General features: G+C 44.0%; 1 protein-coding gene across 2 annotated transcripts; it reads right to left on the bottom strand.

The window, feature by feature from the left end:
* Positions 1–6,156: 6,156 nt before the first annotated feature.
* On the bottom strand, positions 6,157–19,999 carry LOC129097476 (ephrin-A1-like). 2 transcript variants are annotated; one of them, XM_054606350.1, is made up of 5 exons: positions 19,689–19,999; positions 8,927–9,222; positions 8,044–8,109; positions 7,856–7,951; positions 6,157–7,729 (listed from the first exon to the last, which is right to left on the bottom strand). In XM_054606350.1, the coding sequence occupies exons 1-5, from the start codon at positions 19,784–19,786 to the stop codon at positions 7,602–7,604; spliced, it is 684 nt and encodes a 227-aa protein (XP_054462325.1). In that variant the 5' UTR covers positions 19,787–19,999; the 3' UTR covers positions 6,157–7,601. The 2 variants fall into 2 exon arrangements, with proteins under 2 accessions (XP_054462325.1, XP_054462326.1); XM_054606351.1 differs by having other exon boundaries at positions 6,157–7,726.
* Positions 20,000–20,245: the final 246 nt, after the last annotated feature.

Here is a 20,245-nt window from a genome sequence, read left to right as displayed (position 1 = left end):
TTTCTGCCTACAGATGTGAGTGAGTGTGTGTGTGTGTGTGTGTGTGTGCGTGTGCGTTAGTGGGTTGGGGGTTCGGATAGAGCCAGGAGGTATGCGAGTATGTGCATGAGTGCTTGCATATATGATGCATTCCTTCTCCGAGCATAACCTACATGGCCCGGGGGCTTTACATCAACTTCTCAATGACTCCCTCTATGCAGGAGAGAGATCTCTTTTGTCCCATCTTGTAGTTGACGACATGAGATCTACTTTACACAGCTTTTCATTTTCTTCCCTCACAGAGGTTTGCCCCAATCGGAATGTAAGCTAAGTATGTAGTCCTGAACTAATCTGATGTTGGCGGGTACAGTTCTTTTTTGTGCGCTCTAAAAATGATGCCTGTGAGTTCCCGCTGGGCATAAACAAAGCAGCATAGCCTGGCCAAAGGCATCATTATAGGGTTTCAAAAGCTCACATGACTTAAGAACAAATGCAAAAGAGTTGGCGATTCTCTGTGAGCTAGAGATGCCTGTTGTGCCGTTTGGCTGCAGCCCCATCGTGCCTTGCAACGTCAGCCCCCCCAGTGAACGTCTGCAAGCTGTTGCAAGAGCAGACTGGATGAAAGGCAACCTGTTATTTACCAGCAAATCTTCCACTTTTGGCAATTACACCAAGGCTTCCCTTGGTAGGCAGTTATGTTCTCCCTCGTAACCACATGTGAAATAGTTAAATTGTTTTTCTTTGTCATCATTCTCCCCATACCCAACTTTGAAGACACCCATCTGTTTTTATCCTGCATCAGACTAAAATATAAATCAGATTAGGCCAAACATTTTGTGTGTGTGTGTGTGTGTGTGTGTGTGTGTGTGTGTGTGTGTGTGTGTGTGTGTGTGTGTGTGTGTGTGTGTGTGTGTGTGTGTGTGTGTGTGTGTGTGTGGCTACAGCGAAAGTAGTTTTGTGTCTTTTCCTTTTAATCCTTTGTTTCAAACATACAGTAAGCTTCATTCCAGACTTATCTCTTTACATGATAGCAAATGTAATTAAATATAATCTGATGCACAGACAGAGAGGTATCAAAAGCCATCCCGTCAGAAACAACCACAAATACTAAAGCTTTTTTCTTTTCTTTTTTTACTTTTTACTTTTGACGAGCATCACCACTGCTGTTGTTTTTGCCGGTGAGTGGCAGTATTTACAAGATAGGGTGCACCTGATAGAGTACAGCTACTTGAAGCACTGAGCAAAATCCATAAATATAAGTGCATAGCAGTTTTGTATCATCCACTGTCAAGATTTTGGCTCACCATTAGTATTTTCTTTTTTTGAAATGATGATAATGATCTTTCATGCATTGCTGTAGGTTAAAACCATCACACAGTCCTGAATACTTTATTTCATTCCTTTCATCATTTTGGTAATTTTGAGCTTAAAGCTGACCTGAAATAATACAAAACCAAAGTTAAGATTCAGACGTAGTTCCTATTGAAGATATAAAGCTGGATTGTTATGAGTTACGTAAATGATATCTCTGTTCTTGTATCACAAAGTGGTAAGTTCTGTAGGCTTGACTCATGTCAAAGTCATCTAAAATCTCTCGCTGATGTAACATGTCTAAGTGGCAACTTCAAAATCCTCTCGCTTCAATTTTCCCTTTTTTTTGGATTTGGAGTATGAGAGCCACTTAGCTGAACAATTTTTTTTCATAATTGCTCTGTCTGTCTTCGACTGGCTGGGAAAAATGGCAAACGTGCACAGAATGTTCTCCGTGTTCTGATCCGAAGTGGTGAGGTGAGAGGCGTCGGATAAATTGGGTGAGGAGCTGAAAAACAGGAGGAAACCTAATGGCGGTGAGAGCGTCGGGCCATGGGGGTCGAGCCTGCAGCATGGCCTCACTGAGACCTTGAGACACTATAAAAACAATTTGGAGAGACACTCTGTGACACTGCAAGGAGCAAATCCATCTCGACAGGCTGAGAACCAAAAACTGAAAAATGATAACCTATCATTTTTCTGCACAGAAAATACTTTTTTCCCCACCCACACATTTCACAGCAAAACCTCAAACCCATCTACAGATGCACAGAAAGAGAGAGATGGAGTTAGTAATCGAGGCCCAGAGCTGAAAGAGATGGAGATTTGATACAGATACAGAAAAGGGTGAGCAGTAATGGCAAGATGAGAGTGACAAAAGAGGGGGGAAACAAAACAGGAGATAGATACAGAGAGAGCGAATGGTTTAAAGGGGCAGAAAAGTCTGGAAGTGAGAATGCATAAAAAAACAAAGAAAAGGAAAGTGACCGACCGACATGGACAGGAAACCAAAGCATGAGCTGGAACAAGAAAACTGACCGAAACAGGGAGTGTGTGACAGGACTTTTTCGGGAAGAGCAGACCACACCCTGACCGCCAGAGATGGCAGAGGACCAAAATGTGTCCTGATTGGCCCAGAGGCTGAGTCCTGCTCTGCACCAAGGTAATTCCTTCCCATCAGCCCTGTCTGAACCTGTTATCATCTAAAGCTTTTACAGGCTATAAAGCAGGAGTCAAGCAAAAGAGGGAATAAAGAGCTTCCAAATATGCCGCTACAATAAAACGACATGTAATCTGAGCCTGCAGTGCATCATCGCTGAATAAAAATGATGTGAAAAAAAGGTTAAAAAGTAATTCACGGGTTAGTCTATTGTTCTTTCACTGCTCATAAACAGCTGCTTTGATACTTATAGGACACCGGGTTCCCGTTCTATGGCAGCATGAACGCTTATAAATGCTACAAATAGCTACAATAACATTGGGTAACGTCCCAGAGGCCCTGTGAGGCAGATACTCCTGGCTCGGACGAGTAGTAACAAACGCTAGCAGGCAGACAGGGACCGGCCATCATGTGTCCTGCTGATAGTGAGAATGACTCAGTCCAGAGATGCAGAGATAGACCAGCTGGCCATGCCAAACCTATACTCTGAATAGTGGCTTTTTCTTGCTGCGTCTCATGGCCTACTAGCAGTTTAATTTACTCACTCGATTAAACGCTGATGTGAGATTAATTGATAAATGCTTGTTTGTCTGCTTGTTGGGAAGTGTTTTGATTTTATATAGTCACAATTTACACCTTTCATGTATTATTACCATATTCGAGTACCGAGCTAAGCGTTCCTTTTTCAGAAATATTGATAATTAATTAACAACCATGCTAGCGGCTATGTTCTGGCTTTATTTAAGCACAGTGGTCTTTGGCTAAATGCTGACATCAGCATACAAACATCCTAATAATAATAATAACATGCTGATGTTTAGCAAGTATGTTTATCATGTAAGCAATCTTTATGAACATCACAAGTTGTGCAGGGATTTTGGTTTTTAGTCATAAATGTCAAACCTCACAGTGGCGCTAGGAAAAAAGTCAGATGATGACCTAAGTCCATATCATTCATCCTCTGGTAACCATGATTGTGGCGCCAATCCATCCATTGATTTTACGCTCACATGCACTAATAACACACATAGATGGAGAGAAACTTAATTCTCTGATCGGGCAGACATTACTCCACTATATCTTTACATAGCAAATAGTTGTTTGCTGCTATATTAATGTTCAGAGTGTAAATTACACCTCTTAAAGATAAAAAAGATTTTCACGCAGTTTTCTGTGCGGCTGTTTTCTGTGCGGCTGTTAAAGGGACAGTTTGTGTAACTGGTATTTGCAGACTTGAACCCAAAAAGACAACAATAAAACTGGCTGAGTTGCAAGGAAAAGTTCAGCTTACCATCAGTTCAGGAAAGGTCAAAATTAGGGGATCAGTCTCTCAGGCTAACAAATCCTAAAGGGCCGAGCAGAAAATCCAAGGTCCAATAAACAGGAAAGCAGGGTCTCAACAGGCAGATCAAATTAAACGGGCTAGGAAACACTCCAGAGCTTGGTAGAAACACGGAACCTTCCTTTCCGAGTGTAAAGGCCATCCATATCATATTGACACTACTTTAGGAGCAACGGAAGAATGATGGCAGCTTGCGGTACCACGGTTCTGCACTCTGCGGCTTGCTTTTAACCACAGTTTCACAAGCTTGTTGTAAAACTACGGTGGCCTTCAGTTTACTTAAAAATGCAAAAGGCTCTCTCTAAAGTCATGTAGAAACATTGCTGACTCCAGAAAGGGGACCCGCTCCCTATGTATATATATAAATGGCTCGTTCTTAGCTAACCATTACAAAACGATTCTTAGTTTCAGGTGGTTATACACTTGTGAAAACATAGTTATGAATATTATATTCGTTTTTTGCTAATAAATCCATTCTAAGGTAGCTGGAAAGGACATAGTGTATGGCCATGCTCAAATTGTAAAGAGTTAAATAATCACTATTTGTCAATATTGATGTTACACTCTATCATTTTATACTTTAATACAAAATGAAAAATGTTTTCTTGTATTTGTACAAAGTGAGGAGAAAGCCAGGAGATTCATTAATTTCCGGATACCTGCATTGGAAATATAGCAATAGCTAGAGCAATGGAAGAATAATCTTTTTCATCATGCAGCAGATGTAACTTTTCATCCAGATGATTGAAAGAGTCTTTGAGGATTCTAGAAATACTTAATTCACCTGATCAGCTCTTCTAATCATGAATTTAATGTAATGCTAATACATGAGAGGCACAAACTGAGGCTTGATTTAATAAACATTCTACTAAATGGTATTTTTCCTCATTCCCAATATTCTGAGATTTTGATTCATGCTCTCCTTGCTATCTCCCCTAATGCATCTTATCTATGAAATGGGCTTTAAAATCATATGCAAACATCAATTTTTTCTTCTTTCAGGCCTGTGAAAACGTTGCCCTCAGGACGTTTTCTGTGCTCCACATTTGTTCCGGTTATCTCATGACTGCCCTAAACATTTACTACAGCGTTAAAGGTTTCACACTTGCTGTTCACATTTACTCAAGCTGGTACGCCGAACGAGCGAGTAAATAAAAAGGATTGTCTGCTCTTGACGAGCTACCACTCAGTGGAGCCTCTTCTTGGGGTCGGGCGGTTAAGGGGCCTGTCCACCGGCCCTAATTTATGACCCTCCTTTTGAAAACATCGGGGAGTTGTGAGGCGGAGGCACCAGTTTTTGGTGCTACAGCTGTTTTCACTGTCACGGCCGTAAAGATCCCCTGGGAAGGGAGAGACAAGAGGAGAGACGGGAACAATTGCTTGTCATGCAACTTGCACACGAGCAAAGTATCTTGGCTGGAGAAAAGAGGAGCTGTGGGTGTGTGTATTTGTTAGGAGGGGGGTGTTGTAGCTCAGGGTGGAGGCTCGACAGAAGGTTGAGATAAAGACAGTAAAGGCATCACCACTGTGTGTTTAGACTTCATGCCAAAAGGCAACCTTAACTGTAATGATAAACATAGCTCTCACATCGTTTGGCCTTTATCTCTATTGTAGCTGGTCTCCAGCTAATTTGGCCTTGATTCTATTCAACTCCTGTCACATTAGCGTGTGTGTGAGTCATTATCTGAGCTATTTTCCAGTGTAATCAAAAGTAGAAATGGGCTGGGTTTCCTGAGAGCTTTTCAGCACCAAAATCACCTTACTTTAAGAGGGAAGTGTGATCTTTAATTAAGGATAATTAAACCTTTAACAAAAAGCATGTGCATGCAAGACTCCTAGTTTTGTTACCTGTTACGGCTGTACTTTTGTGCAACATTGCTGTTTTCTATACATACCGAAGCCACTGTGTCAACATATTTACAATGGCAATGTTAACATGCTGATGTTTAGCAGGTATAATGTTTACCATGTTTAACATCTTAGTTTAGCATGTTAGCATGCTCAGATTTGCTTGTTAGTACTAGACAAGTTAACATTTTGACCTGATGATGGAGCTAGATGTTAAATCAAGGCATAATCAGAATTATTACAATTCATTCTGAGATGGATATGAATGTCTTAACCAATCTTAATAGCAATCCATCAAATAGTTGTTGAGATATTTTGCTCAAAGGCACAAAAAACCCCAACACAAAACAGACCAACATTACCAAAATAATATCTTACAAGTTGGAGAGATGACTGCCTAGACATCCAAGCATTGCAAAAAATAAACACAAGAAAGCTGTTCGGGTTTTCCAAAAATATCTTTTTTTATTTCACATGAAATTTTCACATTTAGCATATTTATCAAACATTTTTTTTTTATATAATCTTCTATATATATATATATATATATAAATATATACATATTATACACTTTTCTTACTTACACATGTACAAAAAAAGGTAACAAGAATTCAGATAAAAAAAGACTGACTTCAATGGTAGTCATACACAGTTGTGCTTTGTTGGTCAAGCCAGCCTGTCAGGTGAAGATGTGCTTGGCAACGAGGTTTGATGCCGTGTCTCGTCTCTTGTGAACCGGTGACTATAATGTTTTCAAATCATCCAAAACCGTGTTAATTATTAAGTCTAAATAGCTGAACTTTGTGTTGAAAACACGAGAGGAGAGCACCATGAAACACAGGGTTGGGTCCTGTAGTAATAAAAGATACCAGCACTCCATGTCACACAGTTTAACCAATACAGCGGCAAGATCCAACAAACAGAGAAGAACCAGCCTCTCTGCAACACACACACACAACAGCTCAGTGTTCGCTTTTGGCAGAAAAACATTTTGTCTCATCACTCTTTCAATCAATCGCTCCCTTTTTCTTGCTCTCACTTCAACTCACACGTTTGCCCTTTCACACAAGTACTCTACCAGGAGACGGAGAGAAGAGAAGCTCTCCCCGCTGCCAACAGTAAACATTTCTCTTCGTGAGCACATGGTATATACAGTAAAACTTCTCAGCTGCAAATGTTATAAATTATCTTCACAGAATGTACACGTAACACAGTTGGATGTAGTGTGTTTTCATGTCAGTGTGTGTGTGTGTGTGTCTGTGTGTAACACTGTTATGGAGTATATGTTGTTGTGTCTGTACTGTGCAGCATTAGTGCTACAGTATATAAGCACATTGTCGAGTTCGCAGAGGATTGGTAGTCATGAGAAAGGTCCCCGGGTCTGTCAATGCTACATTTAAAGAAAGTAATTACTTGGGACACCAATGCCACTCGATACCATTACGATAACAATACAACAAGTAGTACACAATACTCAAGGGTGGAATAGTGTACAAGTTGGGAGGAGATGACTGATCTTTGGCTCAAAGGGTGAGAGATTACTTTTCCATTGGATGTGGATTCATCCCAACCAAATTTAAAAATTTCAAACAGAGTTGGTGTCTTTGCTGTTGATTGTTCTTCGGCCACTTTAGGTTCCTCTTTAATCTTCTTCATATCGTCTTCTAGGGTTATCATCCAAGCACTTTAATGTTTTTTTTTTTTTGGGAGAGAGCCCAAAATAAAAATCAAGTAGAGCTTGGTCTTTCTAAGAAAAAAAAATTAGACGAAGCACACATAGTTACTCAGCACGTTCAGTGCGAGCGAGTCCATCTGTACTTTACAAGCTTCAAAAGTCTCTCCCTGTGGCCAGCACTGGGCAGGAAAAATTGTCTTTCTGAGTCAGTGGTCTCATCCCCATGGACTGTCTTCATTGTAGTCCCTGAAAAGAAAGTCTGCTGACAGCAGTCCTTTCATGTACTCTCAGTGCAACAATAGCAGTAATGAAGATGGGACTAGCAATGAGAGAATTGAGAGGGATGCAGCCGTCACCACAGAGTTTGACCGTACACTCTTCTGGACATCTGGCAGGCTCACCACTGGGTCATCTGCTTGAAGATGGGAGATAAAGAAGACACATTAGCGCCACATATTTACACCCTAACGTTATCCTAAATGTGCCTGGATTGTTTTAAGGTCAGGGATAATTAGAAAGGACGCAGGGTTGGTGAACATACCTGCAGGCAGTCTGTTGGACGGGTTGTGAACCCCACCCCCAGCTCCAACTGCAGCCCCACCTGTGCCTCCTTTAGCCACTCTGGCCTCTTGAGAGCCTGGAATGAAAGAAAGAATTCCATCAATTACTCTGCTTAGGTCTCACAATAGCCTAACACGACCTTCCAGCCGGGAGGGCGGTTAAACTCACCATCAGCAGCTACGACGTCCACCCTGAGCCTGAGGCACTCCTGTCCATGGTGGTGCAAAGGTTTGGCTGCCGGGAAGAAACAACACAGGCGTTAACATCCTAACTAATGCAATTATCCTCCACTGGCCCCTTAATTCACCTTCATGCATGTGCCCACACACCCACACACAAAGACTTGGCAACAGACAGACACAGGGACAAAGCTTAGGAAGCCATCTGTGACCAGGCGAAGTGTGTCTTGTCCTGCAGTTTATCTAATTACAGCCATGGTCAGGATGACAACACTCCTGGCTCTTTGTGGTTACAGTCTAGCAGGGGAAGTGTTGTATAAACTTGGCAAACTGAGCCAACACCCCAGTTAATGTCCAGGTTAAGCTTAAATGAGCAGGCCACCGAGCTCCAGCATGTTAGGGTTAGTAAAAAAACGAAACAATACTGCAAAAGTTTGCCTTCACTTCCTTCAGTCAGACAGCCTGACACAGAGCCTCTCAAGAGGAATTGGAATTATGTATGGTGGTCGCTTCACTTTTCATCTAGTCATCATCTAGTCCAAATCTGAGTTTTTGCACTTAAACACTTTGGTTTATGACCAAATACCAGAAAAAACAATGACATTTACTTTGATTAGCAAATGCTAACACGCTAAACTAAGATGTTGAACATGTTTAACATTAGCATGTTGTCATCATTGTGAGCAGGTTAATATGCAGATGTTAGCGGCAGGTTCCTGTCCGTTCACATAAAACATTTTCTAACTACGCAGATAGGCGAAGAACATGAAGCACTTTGAGGAGCTTTGAGAATGTTGGTTTGCTATATTTTCCCCTCTGTGGGACTGAAAAACACTGAGACAACTCTGAAAGAAAGCTATATTGGCACTCACAGATATAATAGTAGCTTTCTCCTTGACGAAACTCCTTTCCCAGAGTGAACGGAGTAAACCGCTGGAACTTCTCCGAGAACTTCTCAGGGGCGTGAGGAGCGAAAGGATGGCCGCACTCCCAACGCATCTGGTCGTAGGATTCGGGCTTGCAGGAATCGTAGTCCTCGCGCTCCACCATGTAGAGCACGTATCGCTCAGCATCCAGCAATGGCACCTCACCCTGAGGGTAATGGGGGCAGACGATGTCCAGGTAGTCATTGAGCTTCACCTCCACGGTGTAGTCGTCCCATATAAACCTGCAGGGGGGAGGCAGAGGAGGACGGTTATACAAGTGGCAGGAGACTGATAACCGTGCTTATAGCATCGGAGCGGTAATAAATATAAGCCTCAAAACCTGTGATTATATATTGATCGGCTACATGCCAGAGTACAACAGGGAAATCAGAGGAAAGTCTGAGAGGCCTGGGAATGAGACATAGAGAGCAGAAGGAAGAGAGAGAGAGATCGTGTTTGTGAGTGACAAAATATGTGTGTGTTGGAGTGGAATGAAGAGGGAAAACGCAATAAGGGGAAGAATGATCTGCAGCGAACATGTGCATAAATATGGATGAACGTGAGGCCACCGTTTCTGGTGCTGCTGCTTGCTGCACATTGATCCCACGTTCCCCGGGAGTAGAGTGATGTTTACAGAGCAACATTAGCAGTCAGTTAGCCCGCTAAGATGAGTATCGACATCTGCGGGGCTACACGCGAAACACCCACACAGATAAAGAGACAGAATGCATTATGACAAGTTGACTTCAACGGAATCAGACACACACCGGAGTTGACCAGAGATATGGCTAAGGATTCAGATAAAGGTCACATGTGTTTTAAGCCATTCATTAGCGTTAGAGAGACAGACGGACACATACAAAATGAGTCTGGTGACGGCCTGTAACCGTCTCCCACCACACTCCCTCTCATTACAAACACAGAGACACAGTTTGACTGTCTGCCTCCCCTCCCGTCACTCCTCCACCCTCTCCACCCTCTTTACGATAGTCCTCAAGTAAACTAAACTCCCTCCCTTCCCCTTGGACGTGGGTCAAAAGAGCAGAAAACTTTTAAGCCGTTCCTGCTTCCAATGTTCCCACAAACACAATTGAATTATTACAGAAACACTAGTTAAAACAACAATTTAAAATTCTCTGAGGCAGATTGAATTGGCCTTATCTCAACTGTCCATGATTCCTTCCCCCTCCTGGATTTTCTGTCAGAGATATTATGAGTTTATCTCCGGGGAGTTGACACTGAAGGTATTTCAGCTTTGTCCCCTTCCCCCTGACTGAGTGGCTGCTCCAGGGGCGGCTCACAGCTAATGCTCTCTTCTCAGCCAAAGCCATCTATCACCGGCCTGGAGCGGTAGCCGGCCGCTAGCAACACACACAATCTCACACACACTTCCCAGTAATTCCCATCTATCAACAACCTAAAGCAGTAGCTACCTACTATTTGCACCCACCAAACCCACACACACACCCACACCTCCCCCGGTACTGAGCTCCAAAGCGATGCCTATCAGTTTACCGTCTCCTACTGTTCTTGATCACCGGGGGTTCTCTGAGAATGGATGAAATTTGACAGACTTCAATATTTTCACAACACACAAGGAGAATGTGTGTCTAATATAGGGTTTTGTTGCTTTTGCAATGAATACATGGCTGGCTCAAGAGGCTTCCACCAACCCCAAAGAAAGAGGCAGGCAGCCAGTGTGAGTACGTTTCTAACTGCTATTTAATCTGATCTACAGATCTCAAAGAGATAAAGAGTTCCCAAAGCCTACAGGGTGCCAATCGGACACCTTTGGCACAGAAAGAAACCACACCACTGGAGTAGGGGTTTCTTTGAGAAATCTGTCGTTCTCTCATAAAACCCCTTAGATGTAACAAGCAGCATTTGGGGAGTTTGCGTTTGTGTGACAAGCTCCATATGTGTGACTGACGATCAAAGTGCACGGGCCCCCGCCGCTCGTTAGCTGCCGTTGTTGTTTTTGGCCAGGGGTCTCCCTGGTGCCCCCCTGGTAAAAGGACAGACGCTGTGGCTCCAAACAGTGGGACCTGACTCCTGCTCGCCCTTTGCCTGCCTCCCTCCCTCCCCCCACCCCTACCCAGTTACCTCTCTCCGCCTGACTGCATTCCCTCAATGCTGATCACCAGATTAGCCGGCAACGCCATTATAACAGCAACACAGGCCCATTAGAAAACAAGCACCTTTTTAGTAAACTGATGAAACTTCCATCCAACTGTGCAGATAAAAGTGTGCCCCTGCCAACTTTTGGTAGCGGGTGGAGGGAGGGGGGGCGCAATAATTATCATTTTGCCATGGTCCAGACAGCTTTGTGCTTATCTGCAGTTTGCCCGCCACGCTCTGTTTACCAGATTGGCGCTAAAGTGTTTTTTCCCCCTGCCACTTTCAATTCCAGTTGAATCGATAACACTATTGAACAAACACTGTTGTCTGCTTTTGCCTGACAGAGTTATCATCCCGCTGCAAACACAGAAAACACACACAAACAAACTCCCTAAAGCCAACCGCCCCCCGGCACAGAGCCCGGATAACAAACCAGTTGTGGTATGCTCCCAATGTGTTCATCAAAAAGGGGGTCGAAGGGGGGTGCAATTAAGACACAAAAAGGGGTATTAAAGTTGCCCCGGGGGGGGGTAATTATGCCCCCCCTCTCTCGACTTTCCAGCCCCTTTAGGCTGAGCGTTTGGGGGGAAGGCAGAGGGCATGAATAGGCGTGGGCTGGGGGAAACGGCTTTTGAAGTTTCTTTCAGTAAGAGTAAGTATCTATGCTTGTGCTACAGTTGCTTTATCAATGCCACCGTTCCATACAGTGTCTCTATTCACAACGTGCCCGCGCTGATGGAATACCTCCCTTAGCAGAGAGAACAGTGGCTGAATACGCACCCGGGGAGGCTGGCTAGCCCCTTTAACTAACGGCAAATAGTTTTAATTATCCCGCTGCCTTTTGTTCCCCTCTAACGCCTCTGCATTGAAACGTTCCACATCATCTGCTTAATTAACTGATCGGAGTAACACACTTCAAAGGGAGCTTAGGCCTCTGTGTGAAAAGGTTTAGCTAACAAAGTCAAATCATGCCACCTTCACTTTAGCAGACAAAGTCCTGCTCTGTCTCCCCCAGTGTGTGTCCCTTGTTATTTCCCTCCTCCAGACTGTTCCCATCTCTCTGTCAATAGGCTGCCTTGATTTATTCCCATTGTTCATCCTAATGTGCTTTCTGTTTATGACAGTGCCACTTGGAGCTTCAGCCGAAGCAACAGCATGGAGAAGTTGTGTTCTCTACTTAAGGATGATTTGTGGAGCTATGGCAGATATGCAGCCAGGATTGTGCGCATGTGTGTCCGTCTCAGCCTGAGACATTTAAATGTGTGATTGTTGGTGTTGGAGTGTATGTGTGTTTGCGTCGCGTCTGAAGAGCTCGGAGGAATCTGGGAGTGAGTTTCAGTTGTGATAAGGTGGAAAATAAACGCCAATAATGAACAGCGATGATAGCAGTGAGGGAATGTATAAATGAGTGTGTGTACAATCTGGTGAAAAATAGACTACAGGCTGTTCCCAGCCGCTCTTCCTCCTATCCGGTGAAAGAATTTCTGATTTATTGGAGCCTCTTCAGTAGCAGGAGTCTAATCTCTCTTCTTTAATCTCTCTGGCCAGTGTTTTGCTTTCTTCTCCACCTCTACCCCCTCCTTTCACCCATCCATCACCCTCTCATCTCTGCACTCTATCGCCCTGTGGAATGCTGGACCTCTGAGGCGAAGAGGCCGCAATGTGGATCAAAGGTCGGACAATTTCCAAGTCAGCACCGGAGGGGCCTTGTGAATTTAAAATTCTAGCGACCGGTGCTCAGACGGGAATCGCATACTTTAAAGATCGATTCAGATCTATTTAAAAAAACTTCCATAAAGGCCACGTCTAAAACCAGGAGTTCTGGTCTACTTGACCTGTGCGGTCACCCTTACCACATAAACATGATTATTTTCCACCCCGTTTTTTGCACGACAGTAATGTGACCCAAAAGGTGACTGGCCTGCGTCACAGATGAGTGAACGGGAATGTGGGGACCACCTAATCGGCTCATCCAAGCCTGGATTATTGGGTGGAGCAGAAGCTGAGCTCTGGTCCATTCATCAGCACCAGACCCTGGTTAATACGGGGGCTTAGGGTGGACAGTGAGGCCCAGAGCAGCGGCAGAGGGGATGGGGACGGAGTAAGGGGTGAGATAGGCAGGGTGGGGCTTTTTTTTGTCCCACTGCTATTGTTCTCACGCAGAGAAGGGGTATTATACTGTTACACTGGAGTTTTAGAGATCAAAGGAGACACAATGACTATGAATTTGTGAGTGTTAGTGTGTCCGTGGTTGTAGAGGGGAAAGTCCGAGGTCTTAACAGAGGAATGAAAGACACTGGACACAAGGGAGCCATTTCTTTCAAGCTATATCTGATGCTTCGTGACTCCAGAAGGAAGGTGGCACATCAGAGAGAGGTGAAGCCTTTCGAAGGTGCATCATGAGTGTAGTTTAGCAGGAGTGTTTAACGTTATTGCGCAAACTCTTTTTGTTTCATCTGTGTATCTATTAATCCATCAATGTCAGCCGTCCCCTCCCACTCTCTGTCCGTCTTTCATCACTCAATAAGCAAACCAGATCCTCATGTCAACTCTGTCCCTCCCCCCCATCACCAGACTTGCTGAACCAATCACAAATTCCTGGTGGTATTCCAAATATGCAACTTTCTGGCCCACCGTTTGCAGAGCACAATTGCAAGTGGGTAATCTAGGGTTGTCATAGAAACCAATATGGTCCAACTCCTTTTTTAAACATAATATTCCAGCCTTCATTCTTTACACTGTTTGACTTTTCGTCATCCATCTCAATCAGGTTTTTCTCCCGTCCGTCATTCAACCTTTGTCCGTCCGGATCATTGGTCATTCAGCCGGCGTTCCAAGCTGAATTTACCGAGCTCCTTTTTTTCTTTCCACCCAGTAAAGCGACAAAGATTTAAGTCCAGCAGAGAAATAATTGGCTGATCCCACCGCACTAAGAAGGCTTGGATGAATACATATGCTCTTTCCAACTGTCTCACGCTGTCCCCTGAGTCATTTGTATCTTATAAGGGCCAGAACACAAAGGTCACCACTGAAAACACATTTCTCAGGAGGCAGATATCTGTACAAGGAAATCGATTTTACTGGATTGAGTTCCACAAGGCAAAATGTTCATGCTCATGTTTTTTTTTTTTTTAACACGAGTCTGAGCTGGTGGCTTAATGAATTCCCCTGGGAAACTGTGTGTGCTCAAGCCAATTATTAAATGGATTTTTTTATGTAGCAGTAGTAGTAGTAGTAGTAGTAGTAGTAGTAGCTGTTGCTTACAGCTACCTTGTAGTAGTAATGGTAGTAATAAAGCTGACCTCTAGGGGGTGGCAGTATTTGCTGTGGGAACATGTTTACACACTGAACCCAGACATCCAACAAACAGGAGAAAAAAGGCCAAAAAAAACATAAGTTTGACACAATGAGCCTTATTTACACAACAAAACAAACACAATGCTTCATTGTCAGAGATAATATCTGACTCCTGCTGACTAATTCTTCCTCATCCAAACACACATGCACTGTTGGTGCATTGAATTTCACCAAGAATTGACAAACAAGTCTGGAAGACACACACGCTCCTTATCTCTGCCACACACACACACACACACACACACACACACACACACACACACACACACACACACACACACACACACACACACACACACACACACACACACACACACACACACACACACACACACACACACACACACACACACACTTTGACAACACACACACACACTTTGAGAAAGAAAGTGCAGGCTCCACTCATAGACATAAATCTGTGTATTAATGTTTTTTTCGTCCTCTGTGATTTTTGTGTGGGTTGAAAAGAGGATGAGAGGGGGAAGTCTGGAGCGAAGATAAGGAAGAGGCACAAGGATGGACAAGGAGTGGAGAAACAGGTGTTGACTGGGGTGACTGTGATCAGAGGAGAATCCATAATAGAGACACAGAGATTTGACAGCAGCGCAGGTGGGGAGGCGGATCCTGAATCATCCTCACAGCTCAACAGCTGAGCACATCATAAAAAACTATTAAAAGCTACAAATTTACTTATTCTATTCATTCAAACATATTCATTCTACAAACAAGCCTGGGAAATTCAATCAACTCCCCGAGTCCAGACCTTTAAAGTCTTGCGTGTGTTGGTGTGAGAACTGTATTGTTTATTGTTCAGACAGGATACGCTGTTTTCCCGGGAAAAGACGTAGCCAGGAAGTGCAGCACTTCATAGGGAAACACACAACAGAGAGCATGCAGACTTTGGTAGCGCCAGACAGCACGCCTGCAGGAAGGTATAACCTTTGGCCTGATTCTCTATCTGGTGCAGTCAATACAACAAGCCATTGACACTGGCAACAACAAGTGGGAATATCAAATGTGGACTCTTGCAAATGTGGGAAGTGAGGTAAAGTCTTCTTATAGATGATTACAGACTGTAAAGATAGGGAACGTCTACACACTTCAATGAGCATTGAGCCTATAAGAGGCGATTACCATCGGTTTGACAATCTCTTAGGGTATTTTCACCAGATTGAATTCACCAGACAGATTACAAAGGCAGATTATGGGTGGTGGGAGGGGACGGGCGATGCGGGAAAAAGATGGGGATAGACGTAGGAATTTACTGAAAAGAATGGGTGGGGCTTTCGAGCGAAGGTCGGGTTAGGAAGTGAAGTGGGAAAAGGAGCTGTTTTTCGAGGAAACTAGCTTTAGTTTAGATTACTTGGAATTCTCAGAAATCCCATTTCTATTATGTCCACCTAATCACACCAGCTCACTACCAGATCTTATCCTTCATCTCTCAAACATGTACGTGCTCACATGCACGGAAGTCAAACAGACGCTTTAACCTACTCCTACGTGTACACCTTTTGTTTTTTTTCTCCTTTATTTAAAGGCCTTTCACACTTTGAGTTTTCAGACTGGCTCTACCACTTCCATTTCAACTGCTTCAGCAAGACACACAAGAGGGGAGAAAAAAAAGGAAAAGAATAAACCTGTTTGCTGGGAAGACTAGAGTGGCTTTTCATAGCGAGGTAGAAGAAGGAAGCTTTAAGAAAGAAGGCTGAGGGAAGAAAAAAAAGCGTGAAGGAAAGGGCAAAGTGCCTTGTGACGGATTGCCATGGATGCCAAGAACGATAAAAAAAATTCCACACCTCTTAGCATGCTTCCCTCCTTCCTCCCCCTTCTCCGAGAGCCAGAGTTGGAGGTGAGGAAATAAACGACTGAAAAGGGACAGCTTGTAAAGTTGAGATAAAAAGCTGGTGAAGGAGCGAAGGGGACCGAAAAGACAGGAGGGGGAAAGAATGAGAGTTTCCCAGAGGCAGAGCCACGGCCGTGTGAAGAGGGGCCGGCCTGAGTGGCAGCCAGTATTCAGGGACCACCGCCGTGACAGAATGACTGACAGATTGATAGAGGCTGTGCCACTTCATCACATAGCGAACTCTGACCCCCGATCGGTCACACCAGTTACTATTCTCTTTCTGTGGCTCACTGTGAAGACCATTCCCCCAATTTGTATGGGAAGCATCACAAAACACCCTTATTGACTGGCTAAATACCAAAAAAGAAAATTCACACGGATGAAACATACCTTGAAAAAATCCCTCATTTGAGCCAACACAGCTCAAAAAGCACATCAATTAAATGAATTAAACCACTGTGCCAGCGATGGTATGCGAAACAACAATTTGGAAGCTTATTTTATTGTTTTAACTGAAATTAAAAAAAGCTCCTTGGAAAGGCATAGCAAAGCCAGAACAGATTAGCTCAAAAACGTGTCATCATTACGATAAGGATGATGATGATGTCAAAATTAAACATGTGCATGAGAGAGCCATGAAACGGTTAACAGACTCGCAGGACCGGAGACATCAGAACCAAGTTGAAAGGGGAACCTGGCCAAGAGGAGGGGGAGGGAGGTGCTGGAGAGAGGGAGAGACAGGTACAAAGCAGAGAGTGTGTGTGTGTGTGTGTGTGTGTGTGGGGGGGGGGGGTCTACTCATGCTCGGTCAGCAGGGAAAAAAGGGGGAAAGGGAGGAAAGGGAAGATTATTGGAGTCCAGAGGGCTCCTGGGACGATGTTAACATCAATCACAACTGTGTGGCACGTGTGTGTGTGTGTGTGTGTGTGTGTTTGTGTGTTGATGATTGAGGTTAATGTGTATGAGAGTGTGTGAGTCACACAAATCTGGTGATGTTGTAAGTGCTCACATACACGGGCTTCTGCACAGACGCTCCCCTTACAAAAGACACGTATACACACTGGCATGCAGGGGCCCGAACCAACTGGGCACATTGGTGAGCCTCTTTCTGGGAATGAAGCGGTGCTGGTGATTAAGCTGTTGCTAATCAGACACAAAGGTTACAAATATACTAACAAGTAAAAAGGTCAGAGAGTGCTGAAAAACACGCAGTCAGGAATAAACTCCTGCTGGAACAAAGTGGTCGTTAATGTACAGGCAGCGATGACCTTGGAAGTCATTCACACACATGCACAAACCAGTGTAGAGCAGGGCGACTATGCATGTATAGACCTATGTACGAATGTGTGCGTGTGTGGGTGTTGCTAAATCCCTCAACAAACACACGGAGTAAAAGGAAATGAGCCTGCACCACATGCACCGCAGTGATCAATCTGAGATCAATTTGATTAACGACAGCTTTCTAACCAACAAGATGGAACAATAAACCTAGAAAAGAGGGAAAGCACGTCTCACAAGAGAAAAGATGTACGTCAACACGCTGTATCAAAGGGGTCAAAGGGGGGAGCAGATTGCTGGGAATGATGAAAAGTACCAAATGAAAACATCTCAGAAACTCTGTGCTTTTTCCGCGAATACAGGATTAAGAGTTGCCAGAGGGGTAGACTTAGCACAGTCATCCAGAGGAAAAAATAGCAAGTGCAAAAGGACGGATTACTAGTTTATATACAGGGGTGATCACTGTTGTTCCACCGCGGGGGGGGAAAACAACTAAACGCCTTTCCATCTGGGACCTGATTTTGATTTTCAGTGCTTTCACGCTGTAATTGCGACCTTTCAGACAACAGTGAATGCTGTAGTTTCAACCACAAGGGACATCCGTAGGGAAACAGTGTTTGAATGTAAATTTGTGGGAGAATTAGTGAATATCTGCTTGTTTGCAACCAAGCTAAGACATGTGCGCAGAGAGAGAGAGAGAGAGAGAGAGAGAGAGAGAGTGAGCCCAACACTGATTGATTAAGATAGCTTTGTCAGTTGCTGTGATTGAGTGTTCTGGTTTGCGATTGTCTGCCAGGAGTCCCTGTTTGTGCTTGCCTGCCCCGAGTGGGTGCGTTTGTGTGTGGGTGCGTGTAGAAGTTCATTTGTGGTGTATAAATTCAACTCTTCCCGTACACCCGGCCACCATCAAACATAATTCTAATTGACCCCCACTTACTCTGCGCGGCCCCTAACCCCAACAATTTGAGCTCCAGTTTCTCCTCCCCTGAGCAATCTATCTCTCTCTCCCACAGCGTGACCTACTGGGCAGGCCTCAAGTTACCTCCTCCGTCTCTGTCACACACCATTATTACTCGTCTCACCACCTGAAATATGAACACCCCTATGTCTCCCTGACAGCCACGTAAACCCCATGCGATATCTCTTGATTTAGGAGACACAGCAACCTCCCACTCCACACAGAGGGTTAGGACTCTCTTGTCAGATGGGGGGGGGGGGATATGATATTTCAACACGTTGTGCTGTGAGTCACACCAGAAAAAAAAAAAAAGAACAAAAATATATATATAACCACTTGCAAAGAAAAAAACCTTCCCCTATAGGATTCCAGCTCATTGGATGAAGATTCAACAGCATCAAACAAAACAGAAATTCACAGACTTTTTAAATGTGCAATTAAACTGCTACACTGCTGCTCTCTTACAATAAACACACAAATGTGTCCATAAAGAGTCCAAATAATGAAATGTATTTTAGTATGCATAGATGATACCTGATAAAGTCCTGAAATAAAGAAAAAAACAATCATTGCTTTTCTCTGTCCATAAAACACACACACACACACACACACACACACACACACACACACACACACACACACACACACACACACACACACACACACACACACACACATTTAAAAAGGGGCTGTCTTCCCTCAGTAGTACGAGCTGTTTACTCTCTTTCACTTCACAAAGATTAATTGATGGCGTAACTAATCCCGCAGTATAGGTACACAGATTGCACAACGGATTAAATCTGAACAGGTTGGACAAAGTATTACAGGTAAACAGCACCATAATAACAGGTTCGAGCCCAGAAAGAAAGAGGGGGAGGGGGGGGGGGGGGAGAGAGAGAGAGAGAGAGAGAGAGAGAGAGAGAGAGAGAGAGAGACTCCCAACTGTCTTGCATTATCATGACAACAGCAGCCAGTTGCTTCCATCACAAATTCATCACAAGAAGCTCTCTGAATATGCATGAGTTGCAACTATTCAAACGCTTCGGAGTCTGAATCATAATGATGCAATCTGCACTGAGAATTAGGTTAAAAGTTAAATAAAAGAAGAAAGTGCAATGCATGGGAATAGGGGAAATAATACAAGAGATCCTTACTTGGGGTTCGTGCTGTTCCAGTAGACGCTGTGCCGCTCCGCTGAAGCAAACCAGGCGCAGACGCTCACAACGAAGCCCACAATCCAAACCAAATCCATGGTGGAGAGGAGAGGAGGCGTGCAGAGAGGAAGCACAACTCAGGTAGGTTGTGCAAAAAAGAAAAATGCAAAAAAAGTTCACCGAGAAGAGCTCGATCGCGCACACCTCTATTAAGAAAACAGTTTACGCGTGCGGTGAATGTAAATGAAAACAAAACGCAAGTTAATACGTACAGCAATGACAAAAAAACAAACGTAGAGAGATCGGGTTAACTCGACAAATCCGTAGTCAATGAAAGACCGAGCTGCGTGGGGGCTGATTTTGTGAAAATGCCCAAAGCCGCGAGCCCCGCCCCTGGACCAGAGGGGACCAATCAGAGGGCTGTCCGATGGACGCGAGCTCCGCAGCTTTCTCCATCTAGGCCCACTGTATGTTTACGTGTTCAACACATTATTACAACTCCAATCATGTACAGTATGTCCGAATAGGTCTACAACACAACATTTATAAATATGGTT

Source organism: Anoplopoma fimbria, chromosome 10 (genome assembly GCF_027596085.1).
Source record: "Anoplopoma fimbria isolate UVic2021 breed Golden Eagle Sablefish chromosome 10, Afim_UVic_2022, whole genome shotgun sequence".
Lineage (NCBI taxonomy): Eukaryota > Metazoa > Chordata > Actinopteri > Perciformes > Anoplopomatidae > Anoplopoma > Anoplopoma fimbria.
Note: the sequence above shows the minus strand (reverse complement) of the source record. Positions and strands in the feature narration are given on the sequence as shown.